An 18,807-nucleotide genomic window follows, 5' to 3' on the forward strand; every position below is an offset into this window, starting at 1 on the left:
ACATTGGGGAAAGGGACACATCCAATTAATAAAAAAAAAAGGTAGGAAAGAACAGATCCCTTAAGTCAGGGGTGTCAAACTGCGTTCCTCAAGGGCTGCAAACAGGTCATGTTTTCAGGATTTCCTTGTACTGCACAGGTGATAATTTAATCACCTACACAAATAATGAGTTGGTGATTAAATTATCACCTGTGCAGTACAAGGAAATCCTGAAAACATGACCTGTTTGCAGCCCTCGAGGAATGCAGTTTGACACCCTTGCCTTAAGTGTAATCAGAAATTGGCCTTTTCAGAGCTTCTGGTGGCTCCACCGGTGGAGTATGGGCACTCAGCTCTCATCATTGGTAAAGGCCTGTGTGGCTATACCTTCAGTATCTTCCCAGCCATGTAAATGAATAGCCATGCCTGTAACAAGGATGGGCCAAGTCCATCATCACATCCACTCTCGCACCATGTGCAGAATTATTACACAAGGGAGTATTTTGATCATATCATCATTTTTACGACGATGCATAAACTTGATCGGGTGATGTGTAATGATGGAGGGTGAGGAGGCCTAATGATATCAACACCCTTTATCAAGGTGGGAGAATTATTAGGCAGCTTGGGTTTTTTGGGGGCCTATATTGCCTGAAGAAGAGAATTAACTGACTCTGTAAGACTTGTAGCCATTTTTGACTATACAGAGGATGCAGCACTATTGAAATTGCTCAGATATTGGGGCGTAATCACACAACCATCAAAAACGTTCCTGGAAATAGACAACAGCAGAAATGGTCTTCTCTGTATACTACCGCTATTGAAGATTGGTGATAACTATCAACTTTCCACTATAAAGTGTGGTTTCTGAATGCCAAAGATGCCGACATAGTAGAATAGCAGAAAGCTCTTTATCAGGAATGTTATACATTGTATATTTAAGTAGACATTGTCAGAATTTGGGTGAAAACTATTTATACGTAAGGAGTAATCATCAATATAACACAACGGCGGTTCCTATTGATCTGCCAGGAGATCGCTTTACTCATTAAAAAGAGAAACACATAAAGGTTAGTCGACAGTCCTCGCTGCTGAAGCGTTTCATTTAAAGTGCCAAGACCCTCTTCAGCTTTTACATCAAGCCAAAAGCCCCTCTCTGCCTGTGGGTCACAGGGTGTCTGTCCAAAACCAACGTCTTTTATAGTCAAGGGTCGTCGGCCATCACGTGCTGGCCCGCACTACAAGATAATACAGGATGAAGAAGAGTCCCACCAGCCCGGCCGACACGTAGCACAGGAGCTTGCGATTATCCCGTCCAGATCGAGCCATTCCTGTGAAGCGTTTTACGCTGCCGCTCAGAAGGCCGGTCACACTCATAAAGTCAGAGTCCTCGGGGTAAGAGGGAAAACAGAACAGTAATGTACGAGGGTAAGAATTGGCATATTATACACCAGAGACACACAGGCTGCGGCTTTAAAGAGGTACTGCCAGCTGGGGGAGATAATAGGGATAGGAATATCCCTTTAATTTTTACTTTTTCCAAAACACTTCATTTTTTTAGGGGGGTGTGTGTATATACATGTACGCATTTCTGCACACCTCGCTCATATGAATAAAACAGTAGCAGAAATGTCTCCAACAAAACCTGCCAGGTGTGAATATGCCCTTATGGTGCATATTAGTGTTTCATTTATGTTAATTCAGTATTTAGAAAAATTCAGAAATAAAAAAAGCAATACCGGGGTCATAGATTGTACATGATGTTATCAGGACACCTAATATATCGATCTGATTTAGTATCTCTGGACGTCTGTCCAATAAACAATATGGCCCCCGATTAATCAGTCTTTGCACCTTCTTTCTGGGGTAAAAGCGGTTCTAAGGCTGGTTTCACATTTGCGTTTTTTGCCGCTGCGTTTTTACGCAAAAAAAGCATGCGTTTTTTTTTCCTATACTTAACATTAAAAACGCATGCGTTTTTTTGCATGCGTTTTGCCCCTTTTTGCAGCCGCATGCGTCTTTTCTATGCATGTGTTGTGTTGCAGAAATGCAACATGTAGTAATTTTTAGTGCCGTTTTTTTGCGGCAAAAAAAACTATTGCTATCTATGTAAACGCATGCGTTTTTAAGCACATGCGTTTGGTTGCGTTAAAAATGCATGCGTTTTATAGAAAAAAAAACTGAAAACACACTGATATGCCACCCCCCACCATAAAGGTGATAAAGGGATCCTAACCCTAAAGGGATCCTAACCCTACCCCTAACCCTAGGGATCCTAACCCTACCCCTAAGGGTTAGGGTTAGGATCCCTTTAGGGGTAGGGTTAGGTAGGATCCCTTTAGGGTTAGGATCCCTTTAGGGTTAGGGGTAGGGTTAGGTAGGATCCCTTTAGGGTTAGGATCCCTAACCCTAGCTATTTCTGTTTATAGTGGGTTTTTTACTTGATTTTGATGATTGGCAGCTGTCACACACTTCTCATCATGCGTTTAAAAAACGCAAACGCATGAAAAAACACATGTAAACGCGTCAACCTGCCGCGTATTTTTCACCACATGCAAAAACGCATGCGTCTAAAAAACGCAGCGTTTGCACGCGTTTACATGAGTTTTTCACCATGCATTTTTTTTTAAAAACGCATGCGTTTTAAAACGCAAGTGTGAAACCAGCCTAAGAGACGAGTCAGACGGCCATATAACACTCATGAGGAATGCAACGTAGTGCTGGGACTGGCCGTCGGCTCACCCAACCCAAGACTGACAGCTCCATTGAAGAACAAGCTGCCCCGCTCGGGTCAGGAGAGCCGCCGACCAGTCCGAGCATTGCGATCTTCATCAGAGATATACGGCTGTCTGACTCTTCACCGATAGTGACTAGAATGTTAGTGCCTCATTCATCATTTCATTTGGGCTTATTTAATCTTTCAGTTTGTTTCCTCTTTTTTTTCTGTCTTGAGTAAATCAAGTAAAGGCAAAACAAAGTGAACTTAAAAAACAAAATTACAAATTAAATAATGAATAAGGTACAAACAACAAACATCAAAGTCGCTATTAAAACTATTTTTACTCTGGAAGAAAGTGTAAGGACAGTGACAAATCAGGGGCCATAATGTTTATTAAATGAATGTCCTGAGATACTAAATCATATAAGCATAGGTGGTGCCCCGATAACGTGTACAATTTATGACGGCGCTATCGCTTTATTTATTTCTGCATTTTCTAAAATACTAAATTAATATGAATGAGATTGTAAACTTCTGTGCAGCCTGAGCTGCGCACATGCAGAGGTGTCCATCTAGGACTAGCATAACCCATGTCAGGCTGTAATTCACATGACTACCACTGGGTGGCCACACAGAGGAAACACAGACATTTTCCAGCAGCAAATCACAAAATCAGGATTTTTTTTTTTTTAAAGCCGGTCATCCCCTGCCAGGGGTCTTAGAGATTGAATCCCCTTCTGTGCTGCAATGGAATGCAGTATACAAGGAGTTAAGTGGCAGTTGTTAGAGATTTCTCTGATCTCTGCAGTGTGGCTGGACTGTATTCCCAGGATCCTGCAGGTACAGAGGTGCCATCTCTAGATTTGCACCAACTCTAATCCACCAGGACCATTGAGTTCAGGATTCAGCAGAACATTTTAGAAAATGCAATTTCACCATGAACAGTACCATGTCTGTCCAAGGTATTACAGTCAGCCCCTTTAACATGAATTGAGGTGGGATGCAATTCCAGACACAGTCCATGGACAAGCGTGGTGTTTTAGGGGGGTAAAGTAGACCCTTTATTTTTATCGTGTGCAGCCAGGTTCATATATGTTCTTGTTCACTTGATCGGCTAGATAGTGGAGCCTCACCATGCCATCCAGGTAATTGTTATGGTCGTCTGCTTCTCGGTCAATGTCCAGTGCAAGCTGCAGAAGAAACACAAGTCGATTATCACAGATGATATATAAGCTGTAATTAATGGCATTAAGATCACAAATCAGAAACTGCTCCACAGCACTACACAAAAAGGTGTGCATGAGGTCCCTTCATCCAGAAACAGCGCCACTCGTATTCACAGCCCATGTCTGGTATTGCAGCACAGCCTCTTACACTCAAATGGGTCTGGGATCTAACCCGGCCTATAGGGAAGGGTGGTGACGCTCCTGGAAAAGGCCCAGCCTATAGGGAAGGGTGGTGACGCTTCTGGAAAAGGCCCGGCCTATAGGGAAGGGTGGTGACGCTCCTGGAAAAGGCCCGGCCTATAGAGAAGGGTGGTGACGCTCCTGGAAAAGGCCCGGCCTATAGGGAAGGGTGGTGACGCTCCTGGAAAAGGCCCAGCCTATAGGGAAGGGTGGTGACGCTCCTGGAAAAGGCCCGGCCTATAGAGAAGGGTGGTGACGCTCCGGGAAAAGGCCCGGCCTATAGGGAAGGGTGGTGACGCTCCTGGAAAAGGCCCGGCCTATAGAGAAGGGCGGTGACGCTCCTGGAAAAGGCCCGGTCTATAGAGAAGGGCGGTGACGCTCCTGGAAAAGGCCCGGCCTATAGAGAAGGGCGGTGACGCTCATGGAAAAGGCCCGGCCTATAGAGAAGGGCGGTGACGCTCCTGGAAAAGGCCCGGCCTATAGGGAAGGGCGGTGACGCTCCTGGAAAAGGCCCGGCCTATAGGGAAGGGCGGTGACGCTCCTGGAAAAGGCCCGGCCTATAGGGAAGGGTGGTGACGCTCCTGGAAAAGGCCCGGCCTATAGGGAAGGGCGGTGACGCTCCTGGAAAAGGCCCGGCCTATAGAGAAGGGCGGTGACGCTCCTGTAAAAGGCCCGGCCTATAGAGAAGGGTGGTGACGCTCCGGGAACAGGCCAGGTCTATAGAGAAGGGTGGTGACGCTCATGGAAAAGGTCCGGCCTATAGGGAAGGGTGGTGACGCTCCTGGAAAAGGCCCGGCCTATAGAGAAGGGTGGTGACGCTCCTGGAAAAGGCCCGGCCTATAGAGAAGGGCGGTGACGCTCCTGGAAAAGGCCCAGCCTATAGAGAAGGGCGGTGACGCTCCTGGAAAAGGCTCGGCCTATAAAGAAGGGCGGTGACGCTCCTGGAAAAGGCCCGGCCTATAGAGAAGGGCGGTGACGCTCCTGGAAAAGGCCCGGCCTATAGATAGGGGCGGTGACGCTCCTGGAAAAGGCCCGGCCTATAGAGAAGGGTGGTGACACTCCTGGAAAAGGCCCGGCCTATAGAGAGGGGTAGTGACGCTCACGGAAAAGGCGCAGCCAACAGAGAAGGGTGGTGACGCTCCTGGAAAAGGCCCGGCCTATAGATAGGGGCGGTGACGCTCCTGGAAAAGGCCCGGCCTATAGATAGGGGCGGTGACGCTCCTGGAAAAGGCCCGGCCTATAGAGAAGGGTGGTGACGCTCCGGGAACAGGCCCGGTCTATAGAGAAGGGTGGTGACGCTCCTGGAAAAGGCCCGGCCTATAGGGAAGGGTGGTGACGCTCCTGGAAAAGGCCCGGCCTATAGAGAAGGGTAGTGACGCTCCGGGAAAAGGCCTGGCCTATAGAGAAGGGTGGTGACGCTCTGGGAAAAGGCCCAGCCTATAGAGAAGGGCGGTGACGCTCATGGAAAAGGCCCGGCCTATAGAGAAGGGCGGTGACTCTCCGGGAAAAGGCCTGGCCTATAGAGAAGGGTGGTGACGCTCCGGGAAAAGGCCCAGCCTATAGAGAAGGGTGGTGACGCTCCTGGAAAAGGCCCGGCCTATAGAGAAGGGTGGTGACGCTCCTGGAAAAGGCCCGGCCTATAGAGAAGGGTGGTGACGCTCCGGGAAAAGGCCCGGCGTATAGAGAAGGGCGGTGACGCTCCTGGAAAAGGCCCGGTCTATAGAGAAGGGTGGTGACGCTCATGGAAAAAAGCTTTTATTGTTTCACAAGACACCTTGAATAGGCTTTGGTTAAAGAAGCCCTCCTCCTCCCATCAAAGGTTTTACCCTCTTAATACATTGCAGTCATCACATTATGTATCGATCCCTGTGTGGCCTATTTATAATAAAAAAAAAAAGGTTCCTCGCATCATGTTCTCATACACTTTATGCAGTATTAGCCCTCTGTGTCTGCACTGCTACATACTGGTTCATGCAGCTTTACATGAACACCTGAGCCTTACACTATAGCTGGTCCGAATAACTAAAGCAATTGTTACCATCCACCTCTCGTGTCTCCCCTTTTCCCCATAGTTTGTAAGCTTGCGAGCAGGGCCCTCACTCCTCCTGGTATCTGTTTTGAACTGTATTTCTGTTATGCTGTAATGTCTATTGTCTGTACAAGTCCCCTCTATAATTTGTAAAGCGCTGCGGAATATGTTGGCGCTATATAAATAAAAATTATTATTATTATTATGTAGCACTGTATACTACAATTGCTCATTTTGCCATTCTAACCAGTTAATTCTTCTCTTTTTGATTAGGTCTATGACATCACATGATTAATAACTGACTAGCTGAATCCTTCTAAGCTCTATGTAGAAACAGGAGGTCAATTTTCCCTGTATGAGTCTTGAGTCACTGCAAAAGTCCCTGACAGGAGGAGGAGGGAAAAGCTGGGTCAGGAGCTAAAGAGGGGAATGATAAATGTAGGGACAAATGACTTCCTGTTTCTACATAGAGCAGAAAAAAATTACCTGGGCAGAAAGGGAAAATGAGCAATTGTAAGAACACAGTGCTACATAATATGATGGTTGCACATTAGGAGGATAAAAAGTTTGATGGGAGGAGGAGGAGGGCTTCTTTAATTCATTTTCTTACTTCCTATGGGATTGGTAAGGAGGGAGCAGCTGCCAGCCAAAAGAGGTAGCAAAATAATTTAAAATATAAAAATGTAATCTCTGCCCACAAAAACCTGGTGACGCTGCATGTGTCGCATTCAATGCGCTCACCGATTTCAGCCGAGTCACTTTGGTTGAGAGATTTTCTGAAAGACGTTTATTCTCTGCATCGAGCATCTCATCCACTGCGCCTGTGTTGGAACCTGCGGACAAAGACAGAGAATGAGAGTTGTAGTACCTCCACAGGGTTCGGCTAGCCATGCACTTTGGCCATTTCTTGGCTAATTCTCACACTCTAGTATCTCTCATCTCTATCTGCCAATGATTTTGGCTTTTAACCCCTTTACCCCCAAGGGTGGTTTGCACGTTAATCACCGTGCCAATTTTTACAATTCTGACCACTGTCCCTTTATGAGGTTATAACTCTGGAACGCTTCAATGGATCCTGGTGATTCTGACATTGTTTTCTCGTGACATATTGTACTTCATGACAATGGTAAAAATTATTTGATAGTACCTGCGTTTATTTGTGAAAAAAACGGAAATTTGGCGAAAATTATGAAAATTTCGCAATTTTCCAACTTTGAATTTTTATGCAATTAAATCACAGAGATATGTCACACAAAATACTTAATAAGTAACATTTCCCACATGTCTACTTTACATCAGCATAATTTTGGAACCAAAATTTTTTTTTGTTAGGGAGTTATAAGGGTTAAAAGTTGACCAGCAATTTCTCATTTCTACAACACCATTTTATTTTAGGGACCACATCTCATTTGAAGTCATTTTGAGGGGTCTATATGATAGAAAATACCCAAGTGTGACACCATTCTAAAAACTACACCCCTCAAGGTGCTCAAAACCATATTCAAGAAGTTTATTAACCCTTCTGGTGCTTCACAGGAATTTTTTGAATGTTTAAATAAAAATGAACATTTAACTTTTTTTCACAAAAAATTTAATTCAGCTCCAATTTGTTTTATTTTACCAAGGGTAACAGGAGAAAATGGACCCCAAACATTGTTGTACAATTTGTCCTGAGTATGCCAATACCCCACATGTGGGGGTAAACCACTGTTTGGGCGCATGGCAGAGCTCGGAAGCGAAGGAGTGCCATTTGACTTTTCAATGCAAAATTGACAGGAATTGAGATGGGACGTCATGTTGCGTTTGAAGAGCCACTGATGTGCCTAAACATTGAAACCCCCCACAAGTGACACCATTTTGGAAAGTAGACCCCCTAAGGAACTTATCTAGAGGTGTGGTGAGCACTTTGACCCACCAAGTGCTTCACAGAAGTTTATAATGTAGAACCGTAAAAATAAAAAATCATATTTTTTCACAAAAATTATCTTTTTGCCCCCAATTTTTTATTTTCCCAAGGGTAAGAGAAGAAATTGGACCCCAAAAGTTGTTGTACAATTTGTCCTGAGTACGCTGATACCCCATATGTGGGGGTAAACCACTGTTTGGGTGGATGGCAGAGCTCGGAAGGGAAGGAGCGCCATTTGGAATGCAGACTTAGATGGAATGGTCTGCAGACGTCACATTGCGTTTGCAGAACCCCTAATGTACCTAAACAGTAGAAACCCCCCACAAGTGACCCCATATTGGAAACTAGACCCCCCAGGGAACTAATCTAGATGTGTTGTGAGAACTTTGAACCCCCAAGTGTTTCACTACAGTTTATAACGCAGAGCCGTGAAAATAAAAAATCTTTTTTTTTCCCACAAAAAATATGTTTTAGCCCCGAGTTTTGTATTTTCCCAAGGGTAGCAGGAGAAATTGGACCCCAAAAGTTGTTGTCCTATTTGTCCTGAGTACGCTGATACCCCATATGTTGGGGTAAACCCCTGTTTGGGCACACGGGAGAGCTCGGAAGGGAAGAAGCACTGTTTTACTTTTTCAACGCAGAATTGGCTGGAATTGAGATCGGACGCCATGTCGCGTTTGGAGAGCCCCTGATGTGCCTAAACAGTGGAAACCCCCCAATTATAACTGAAACCCTAATCCAAACACATCCCTAACCCTAATCCCAACAGTAACCCTAACCACACCCCTAACCCTGACACACCCCTAATCCTAATCCCAACCCTATTCCCAACCGTAAATGTAATCTAAACCCTAACTGTAACTTTAGCCCCAACCCAAACTGTAGCCCTAGCCCTAACCCTAACCCTAGCCCTAACCCTAGCCCTAACCCTAACCCTAGCCCTAACCCTAGCCCTAGCCCTAACCCTAGCCCTAACCCTAGCCCTAACCCTAGCCCTAACTCTAACCCTAGCCCTAACTCTAACCCTAGCCCTAATGGGAAAATGGAAATAAATACATTTTTTTAATTTTTCCCTAACTAAGGGGGTGATGAAGGGGGGTTTGATTTACTTTTATAGCGGGTTTTTTAGCGGATTTTTATGATTGGCAGCCGTCACACACTGAAAGACGCTTTTTATTGCAAAAAATATTTTTTGCGTTACCACATTTTGAGAGCTATAATTTTTCTATATTTTGGTCCACAGAGTCATGTGAGGTCTTGTTTTTTGCGGGACGAGTTGATGTTTTTATTGGTAACATTTTCGGGCACGTGACATTTTTTGATCGCTTCTTATTCTGATTTTTGTGAGGCAGAATGACCAAAAACCAGCTATTCATGAATTTCTTTTGGGGGAGGCGTTTATACCGTTCCGCGTTTGGTAAAATTGATGAAGCAGTTTTATTCTTCGGGTCAGTACGATTACAGCGACACCTAATTTATATAATTTTTTTATGTTTTGGCGCTTTTATACGATAAAAACTATTTTATAGAAAAAATAATTATTTTTGCATCGCTTTATTCTCAGGACTATAACCTTTTTATTTTTTTGCTGATGATGCTGTATGGCAGCTCGTTTTTTGCGGGACAAGATGACGTTTTCAGCGGTTTTTTGCCTCGTTTTTTTTTTTTTTCTTACGGTGTTTACTGAAGGGGTTAACTAGTGGGCCAGTTTTATAGGTCGGGCCGTTACGGACGCGGCGATACTAAATATGTGTACTTTTATTGTTTTTTTTTTTTTTATTTAGATAAAGAAATGTATTTATGGGAATAATATTTTTATTTTTTTTTTCATTATTTTGGAATATTTTTTTTTACACATTTGAAATTTTTTTTTTTTACTTTTTTACTTTGTCCCAGGGGGGGACATCACAGATCAGTGATCTGACAGTTTGCACAGCACTCTGTCAGATCACTGATCTGACATGCAGCGCTGCAGCCTTCACAGTGCCTGCTCTGAGCAGGCTCTGTGAAGCCACCTCCCTCCCTGCAGGACCCGGATCCGCGGCCATCTTGGATCCGGGGCTGGAGGGAGCAGGGAGGGAGGTGAGACCCTCGCAGCAACGCGATCACATCGCGTTGCTGCGGGGGGCTCAGGGAAGCCCGCAGGGAGCCCCCTCCCTGCGCGGTGCTTCCCTGTACCGCCGGCACATCGCGATCATCTTTGATCGCGGTGTGCCGGGGGTTAATGTGCCGGGGGCGGTCCGTGACCGCTCCTGTCACATAGTGCCGGATGTCAGCTGCGATAAACAGCTGACACCCGGCCGCGATCGGCGGCGCTCCCCCCGTGAGCGCTGCCCATCGCATATGACGTACTATTGCGTCCTTGGGAAGTAAAGCCCACCCCACATGGACGCAATAGTACGTCTAATGGCAGAAAGGGGTTAAAGGGGGTTTTCCAATGTCTGGCTCAAGTCTGTATAAATAGGAATGGAGCAAGGTAGGACACTTCACACTCTCCTCCCTAGATAGGAGGTCTCAGCCAGCAGAACCCCTTCTTAGGGTACCGTCACACAGTGGCATTTCGATCGCTACGACGGCACGATTTGTGACGTTCCAGCGATATATCCGTGACGTTCCAGCGATCTCGCTGTGTCTGACGCGCTCCTGCGATCAGGGACCCCGCTGAGAATCGTACGTCGTAGCAGATCGTTTGAAACTTTCTTTCGTCGTCTAGTGTCCCGCTGTGGTGGCATGATCGCATGGTGTAACAAAGGTGTGCACGATATTGTATACGATGTGCGCATAGTAACCAACGGCTTCTACATCGCACATACGTCATGAAATTATCGCTCCAGCGTCGTACATTGCAAAGTGTGACAGCAGTCTACGACGCTGGAGCGATATTGTTACGATGCTGGAGCGTCACGGATCGTGCCGTCGTAGCGATCAAAATGCCACTGTGTGACGGTACCCTTACACAAGGAGGCGCCTTGTGACGTCTTTTACAGTGTATGTCTGCCAGAAGCCCTGGGCAAGCTGCCAGCACGTGCATGAAATGATCCAAAGGCCACTACAGAAGAGACCAGCGGGCCCCCTGCTCACCAGCAATGGCCGCTCTGCCCGTACGTAGGTCGCACTCTTACATGGCAGTCTAGCACCTGGCCAGGGTGGGACGTACAGCGGCACTTATTCATCTGTATGATATATGGGGGGCTGCTCAAGGGGACTCTCCACAAAGAACGACTGTTCAAATCATGGTGCTCGGTGCTTCAGGGCGGAGCCAATCATTTCAGTGCATCTTTCCACCTGTTTGGTTTCCATCCATCTCTGCCTCTATGAAGCCACAGCTGTCAATCATAAAGGGTAGTATGGCAACAGATGGAAAACAAGTAAGTGAGGGGGTGAATTTAAATGTTTAGCAGCGCCAAGGAAGCCCCGAGTGCCAATACTGGGTGTTACACCGCCCCTTTAAGACTGACTTGCACATTAGATTGTTGTTGGACAAATGATGGTTCAGCCACAGTCATCTCTGCCGTCTCTCCAATACACAAGTGCTCATTCCTCCGAGCGCTCCTGCGTTCTCCGTGAGTCATCTCTGCCGTCTCTCCAATACACAAGTGCTCATTCCCCCGAGCGCTCCTGCGTTCTCCGTGAGTCATCTCTGCCGTCTCTCCAATACACAAGTGCTCATTCCCCGAGCGCTCCTGCGTTCTCCGTGAGTCATCTCTGCCGTCTCTCCAATACACAAGTGCTCATTCCCCCGAGCGCTCCTGCGTTCTCCGTGATTCATCTCTGCCGTCTCTCCAATACACAAGTGCTCATTCCCCCGAGCGCTCCTGCGTTCTCCATGAGTCATCTCTGCCGTCTCTCCAATACACAAGTGCTCATTCCCCCGAGCGCTCCTGCGTTCTCCGTGAGTCATCTCTGCCGTCTCTCCAATACACAAGTGCACATTCCCCCGAGCGCTCCTGCGTTCTCCGTGAGTCATCTCTGCCGTCTCTCCAATACACAAGTGCACGTTCCCCGAGCGCTCCTGCGTTCTCCGTGAGTCATCTCTGCCATCTCTCCAATACACAAGTGCTCATTCCTCCGAGCGCTCCTGCGTTCTCCGTGAGTCATCTCTGCCGTCTCTCCAATACACAAGTGCTCATTCCCCCGAGCGCTCCTGCGTTCTCCGTGAGTCATCTCTGCCGTCTCTCCAATACACAAGTGCACATTCCCCCGAGCGCTCCTGCGTTCTCCGTGAGTCATCTCTGCCGTCTCTCCAATACACAAGTGCACATTCCCCCGAGCGCTCCTGCGTTCTCCGTGAGTCATCTCTGCCATCTCTCCAATACACAAGTGCACGTTCCCCCGAGCGCTCCTGCGTTCTCCGTGAGTCATCTCTGCCGTCTCTCCAATACACAAGTGCTCATTCCCCCGAGCGCTCCTGCGTTCTCCGTGAGTCATCTCTGCCGTCTCTCCAATACACAAGTGCTCATTCCCCCGAGCGCTCCTGCGTTCTCCATGAGTCATCTCTGCCGTCTCTCCAATACACAAGTGCTCATTCCCCCGAGCGCTCCTGCGTTCTCCATGAGTCATCTCTGCCGTCTCTCCAATACACAAGTGCACATTCCCCCGAGCGCTCCTGCGTTCTCCGTGAGTCATCTCTGCCGTCTCTCCAATACACAAGTGCTCATTCCCCCGAGCGCTCCTGCGTTCTCCGTGAGTCATCTCTGCCGTCTCTCCAATACACAAGTGCACGTTCCCCCGAGCGCTCCTGCGTTCTCCGTGAGTCATCTCTGCCGTCTCTCCAATACACAAGTGCACATTCCCCGAGCGCTCCTGCGTTCTCCGTGAGTCATCTCTGCCGTCTCTCCAATACACAAGTGCACATTCCCCCGAGCGCTCCTGCGTTCTCCGTGAGTCATCTCTGCCGTCTCTCCAATACACAAGTGCACGTTCCCCCGAGCGCTCCCGCGTTCTCCGTGAGTCATCTCTGCCGTCTCTCCAATACACAAGTGCACATTCCCCCGAGCGCTCCCGCCTTCTCCGTGAGTCATCTCTGCCGTCTCTCCAATACACAAGTGCACGTTCCCCCGAGCGCTCCTGCGTTCTCCGTGAGTCATCTCTGCCATCTCTCCAATACACAAGTGCTCATTCCCCCGAGCGCTCCTGCGTTCTCCATGAGTCATCTCTGCCGTCTCTCCAATACACAAGTGCTCATTCCCCCGAGCGCTCCTGCGTTCTCCATGAGTCATCTCTGCCGTCTCTCCAATACACAAGTGCACATTCCCCCGAGCGCTCCTGCGTTCTCCGTGAGTCATCTCTGCCGTCTCTCCAATACACAAGTGCTCATTCCCCCGAGCGCTCCTGCGTTCTCCGTGAGTCATCTCTGCCGTCTCTCCAATACACAAGTGCACGTTCCCCCGAGCGCTCCTGCGTTCTCCGTGAGTCATCTCTGCCGTCTCTCCAATACACAAGTGCACATTCCCCGAGCGCTCCTGCGTTCTCCGTGAGTCATCTCTGCCGTCTCTCCAATACACAAGTGCACATTCCCCCGAGCGCTCCTGCGTTCTCCGTGAGTCATCTCTGCCGTCTCTCCAATACACAAGTGCACGTTCCCCCGAGCGCTCCTGCGTTCTCCGTGAGTCATCTCTGCCGTCTCTCCAATACACAAGTGCACATTCCCCCGAGCGCTCCCGCCTTCTCCGTGAGTCATCTCTGCCGTCTCTCCAATACACAAGTGCACGTTCCCCCGAGCGCTCCTGCGTTCTCCGTGAGTCATCTCTGCCATCTCTCCAATACACAAGTGCTCATTCCCCCGAGCGCTCCTGCCTTCTCCGTGAGTCATCTCTGCCGTCTCTCCAATACACAAGTGCACATTCCCCCGAGCGCTCCTGCGTTCTCCATGAGTCATCTCTGCCGTCTCTCCAATACACAAGTGCACGTTCCCCCGAGCGCTCCTGCCTTCTCCGTGAGTCATCTCTGCCGTCTCTCCAATACACAAGTGCACATTCCCCGAGCGCTCCTGCGTTCTCCATGAGTCATCTCTGCCGTCTCTCCAATACACAAGTGCACATTCCCCCGAGCGCTCCTGCGTTCTCCGTGAGTCATCTCTGCCGTCTCTCCAATACACAAGTGCACATTCCCCCGAGCGCTCCTGCGTTCTCCGTGAGTCATCTCTGCCGTCTCTCCAATACACAAGTGCTCATTCCCCCGAGCGCTCCTGCGTTCTCCGTGAGTCATCTCTGCCGTCTCTCCAATACACAAGTGCACATTCCCCGAGCGCTCCTGCGTTCTCCATGAGTCATCTCTGCCGTCTCTCCAATACACAAGTGCTCATTCCCCCGAGCGCTCCTGCGTTCTCCGTGAGTCATCTCTGCCGTCTCTCCAATACACAAGTGCACGTTCCCCCGAGCGCTCCTGCGTTCTCCGTGAGTCATCTCTGCCGTCTCTCCAATACACAAGTGCACATTCCCCCGAGCGCTCCTGCGTTCTCCGTGAGTCATCTCTGCCGTCTCTCCAATACACAAGTGCACGTTCCCCCGAGCGCTCCTGCGTTCTCCGTGAGTCATCTCTGCCGTCTCTCCAATACACAAGTGCTCATTCCCCCGAGCGCTCCTGCCTTGTCCGTGAGTCATCTCTGCCGTCTCTCCAATACACAAGTGCTCATTCCCCCGAGCGCTCCTGCGTTCTCCGTGAGTCATCTCTGCCGTCTCTCCAATACACAAGTGCTCATTCCCCCGAGCGCTCCTGCCTTGTCCGTGAGTCATCTCTGCCGTCTCTCCAATACACAAGTGCTCATTCCCCCGAGCGCTCCTGCTTCTCCGTGAGTCATCTCTGCCGTCTCTCCAATACACAAGTGCTCATTCCCCGAGCGCTCCTGCGTTCTCCATGAGTCATCTCTGCCGTCTCTCCAATACACAAGTGCACATTCCTCCGAGCGCTCCTGCGTTCTCCGTGAGTCATCTCTGCCGTCTCTCCAATACACAAGTGCACATTCCCCGAGCGCTCCTGCCTTCTCCGTGAGTCATCTCTGCCGTCTCTCCAATACACAAGTGCTCATTCCCCCGAGCGCTCCTGCCTTCTCCGTGAGTCATCTCTGCCGTCTCTCCAATACACAAGTGCTCATTCCCCCGAGCGCTCCTGCCTTGTCCGTGAGTCATCTCTGCCGTCTCTCCAATACACAAGTGCTCATTCCCCCGAGCGCTCCTGCGTTCTCCGTGAGTCATCTCTGCCATCTCTCCAATACACAAGTGCTCATTCCCCCGAGCGCTCCTGCGTTCTCCGTGAGTCATCTCTGCCATCTCTCCAATACACAAGTGCTCATTCCCCGAGCGCTCCTGCATTCTACGTGAGTCATCTCTGCCGTCTCTCCAATACACAAGTGCACATTCCCCGAGCGCTCCTGCGTTCTCCGTGAGTCATCTCTGCCGTCTCTCCAATACACAAGTGCTCATTCCCCGAGCGCTCCTGCGTTCTCCGTGAGTCATCTCTGCCATCTCTCCAATACACAAGTGCTCATTCCCCGAGCGCTCCTGCGTTCTCCGTGAGTCATCTCTGCCGTCTCTCCAATACACAAGTGCTCATTCCCCGAGCGCTCCTGCATTCTACGTGAGTCATCTCTGCCGTCTCTCCAATACACAAGTGCACATTCCCCGAGCGCTCCTGCGTTCTCCATGAGTCATCTCTGCCGTCTCTCCAATACACAAGTGCTCATTCCCTGAGCGCTCCTGCGTTCTCCGTGAGTCATCTCTGCCGTCTCTCCAATACACAAGTGCTCATTCCCCGAGCGCTCCTGCGTTCTCCGTGAGTCATCTCTGCCATCTCTCCAATACACAAGTGCTCATTCCCCGAGCGCTCCTGCGTTCTCCGTGAGTCATCTCTGCCGTCTCTCCAATACACAAGTGCTCATTCCCCGAGCGCTCCTGCATTCTACGTGAGTCATCTCTGCCGTCTCTCCAATACACAAGTGCACATTCCCCGAGCGCTCCTGCGTTCTCCGTGAGTCATCTCTGCCGTCTCTCCAATACACAAGTGCTCATTCCCCGAGCGCTCCTGCGTTCTCCGTGAGTCATCTCTGCCATCTCTCCAATACACAAGTGCTCATTCCCCGAGCGCTCCTGCGTTCTCCGTGAGTCATCTCTGCCGTCTCTCCAATACACAAGTGCACATTCCCCGAGCGCTCCTGCGTTCTCCGTGAGTCATCTCTGCCGTCTCTCCAATACACAAGTGCACATTCCCCGAGCGCTCCTGCATTCTACGTGAGTCATCTCTGCCGTCTCTCCAATACACAAGTGCTCATTCCCCGAGCGCTCCTGCGTTCTCCGTGAGTCATCTCTGCCATCTCTCCAATACACAAGTGCACATTCCCCGAGCGCTCCTGCGTTCTCCGTGAGTCATCTCTGCCGTCTCTCCAATACACAAGTGCACATTCCCCGAGCGCTCCTGCGTTCTCCGTGAGTCATCTCTGCCGTCTCTCCAATACACAAGTGCTCATTCCCCGAGCGCTCCTGCGTTCTCCGTGAGTCATCTCTGCCGTCTCTCCAATACACAAGTGCACATTCCCCGAGCGCTCCTGCGTTCTCCGTGAGTCATCTCTGCCGTCTCTCCAATACACAAGTGCACATTCCCCGAGCGCTCCTGCGTTCTCCGTGAGTCATCTCTGCTGGCGTGTTATCTCCGGCAGTCTGAAATTGCACATGTCCGATTAACACCTCCCCAACAACCAGCCGGCTGCCCCCCATTACATACCAGATTTTTAACCAAGCCGGTCAATATAGTTGTTAGTCTAACATGTATTTAAAGGGATCCTGTCACGTTGAAGATGGTATCTGATGTGCAGGCCGGATGCTATAGAGCAGGAGCCGCTGATCAGACCGACATTTGTGGGGAACAGTTCAGTACAACTTGTATCATATTCATCAATATCACCAGTGATTGTATAAGAGTCCTGTGGGCGGGGCTACCAGTGTTTGTATGAGTCCAGTGGGCGGAGATAGTGACTGACAGTCTTCGCTGTATGATGGCATATGCAGACATAGCTGTCAGTCACTGGTAGGACCGCCCACCGGACTCATACATACAATGGGGATGTGGCCAGGTAGATGCTGGGACATTTCCCACAGGCCTGCAGCTCCCCCTGCTGGCGGGGACACAGCAATCCTACGTGTGGTGAGGGTGGCAGGTGGCCGCAGCGCTGCCAGCCATCACAGGTCCCCGGATCTCACAGAGGAGTCTGACCCTGCCAGTGACCGGCCAGCAGAGGCACAGCCACACTCCGGGGATGGCGCTGTATCCGCAGGAGGCCAGCCTTATATACTGCCCCAAACTGGGACAGATCACAGAAGGATGATACATGGACTTCCCCTTTAAGCCGTAACAAGCCATGACACCGTCACAAAGCGGTGACACGAATCCCAGCACACAGCGCGGCGTCACCGCCAGACAGGACCCCGCCAGCCCGGGGCGCACAGCGCGGATACCTCGGCCCCAGTCCGCCATGTTTGTTTTCTTCCGCTCAGTGAGCTGGCAGGATCCTCGACGTCACCCCGCCCGCTCCTCCACTGACGTCACTGACCCGCCTTCTCACCGACGTCACCCTGCCCCGCCCATCTACTGACGTCACTGACCCGCCTTCTCACCGACGTCACCCTGCCCGCCCCTCCACTTACGTCACTGGACCCGCCTTCTCACCGACGTCACCCTGCCCGCCCTTCCACTGACGTCATGGGCCCGCCTTCTCACCGACGTCACCCTGCCCGCCCCTCCACTGACGTCACTGGGCCCGCCTTCTCACCGACGTCACCCTGCCCGCCCCTCCACTGACGTCACTGGGCCCGCCTTCTCACCGACGTCACCCTGCCCGCCCCTCCACTGACGTCACTGGGCCCGCCTTCTCACCGACGTCACCCTGCCCGCCCTTCCACTGACGTCTTGGGCCCGCCTTCTCACCGACGTCACCCTGCCCGCCCCTCTACTGACGTCACTGGGTCCGCCTTCTCACCGACGTCATTGCTCCGTCCTCCTCACTGACGTCATTGCTCCGCCTCCTCACTGACGTCACGCATAAAGGTGAAGCCATGCAGAAACAAACCTCACAGCCATATATGCAAATCAGCGTGCCCGGTTGCCAGCTTCTGCTGAGTGTCAGTGAAGTAGGCAGGTGCAGTGTTATACCCAATACCGTGCAACTATACAGACCCCATACAATAATAATAATCTTTATATAGCGCCAACATATTCCGCAGCGCACTAGGCTGTGTGCACACGTAGCAGATTTTTCGCATTTTTTTCACGGTGTTTCGCTATAAAAATGCTATAAACCCGCGAAAAAAAAACGCTCACATTAAGCATCCTATTTAATACAACGCAATCCGCATTTTTTGTGCACGTGCTGCATTTTTTTCCTGAGCGGATTCGCATTCCAGAAAAAAACGCAGCATGTTCATTAATTTGCAGGAATGCATTGATCTGCTTACTTCCCGCATAGGGCTGTGCCCACCATGTGGGAAGTAAGCAGATCATGTGCGGTTGGTACCCAGGGTGGAGGAGAGGAGACTTTCCTCCACGGACTGGGCACCATATAATTGTAAAAAAAAAAAAATTAAAATAAAAAAATTGTGATATACTCACCCTCAATGCCCCCGGAGTCTTCCCGCCTCTCAGCGCTGCACGCGGCCGCTTCCGTTCCTGTAGATGGTGTGTGAAGGACCTGCAATGACGTCGATGATGTCGCGGTCACGTGACGGCGACATCATCGAAGGTCCTGCACACACACCATCTATTGGAACGGAAGCCGCTGAGA

At 50.0% G+C, this 18,807-nt stretch overlaps 1 protein-coding gene across 1 annotated transcript; it reads right to left on the reverse strand.

The window, feature by feature from the left end:
* Positions 1–871: 871 nt before the first annotated feature.
* Positions 872–17,588, reverse strand: BET1L (Bet1 golgi vesicular membrane trafficking protein like). Its single transcript, XM_069739159.1, has 4 exons — positions 17,486–17,588; positions 6,875–6,966; positions 3,832–3,888; positions 872–1,368 (listed from the first exon to the last, which is right to left on the reverse strand). Exons 1-4 carry the CDS (start codon positions 17,502–17,504, stop codon positions 1,201–1,203), a joined length of 336 nt encoding a protein of 111 aa, XP_069595260.1. The 5' UTR covers positions 17,505–17,588; the 3' UTR covers positions 872–1,200.
* Between the last annotated feature and the right edge of the window lie 1,219 nt (positions 17,589–18,807).

Source organism: Ranitomeya imitator, chromosome 9 (assembly GCF_032444005.1).
Source record: "Ranitomeya imitator isolate aRanImi1 chromosome 9, aRanImi1.pri, whole genome shotgun sequence".
Lineage (NCBI taxonomy): Eukaryota > Metazoa > Chordata > Amphibia > Anura > Dendrobatidae > Ranitomeya > Ranitomeya imitator.

What these genes read in the sequence shown, in the direction of transcription:
- BET1L (XM_069739159.1), bottom strand. An exon ending in AAGTGACTCGGCTGAAATCG is followed by an intron (nt 3,889 to 6,874) that starts GTGAGCGCATTG and finishes TTTCTTCTGCAG; the next exon opens with CTTGCACTGGACATTGACCG. An exon ending in ACAATTACCTGGATGGCATG is followed by an intron (nt 1,369 to 3,831) that starts GTGAGGCTCCAC and finishes TCTTACCCCGAG; the next exon opens with GACTCTGACTTTATGAGTGT.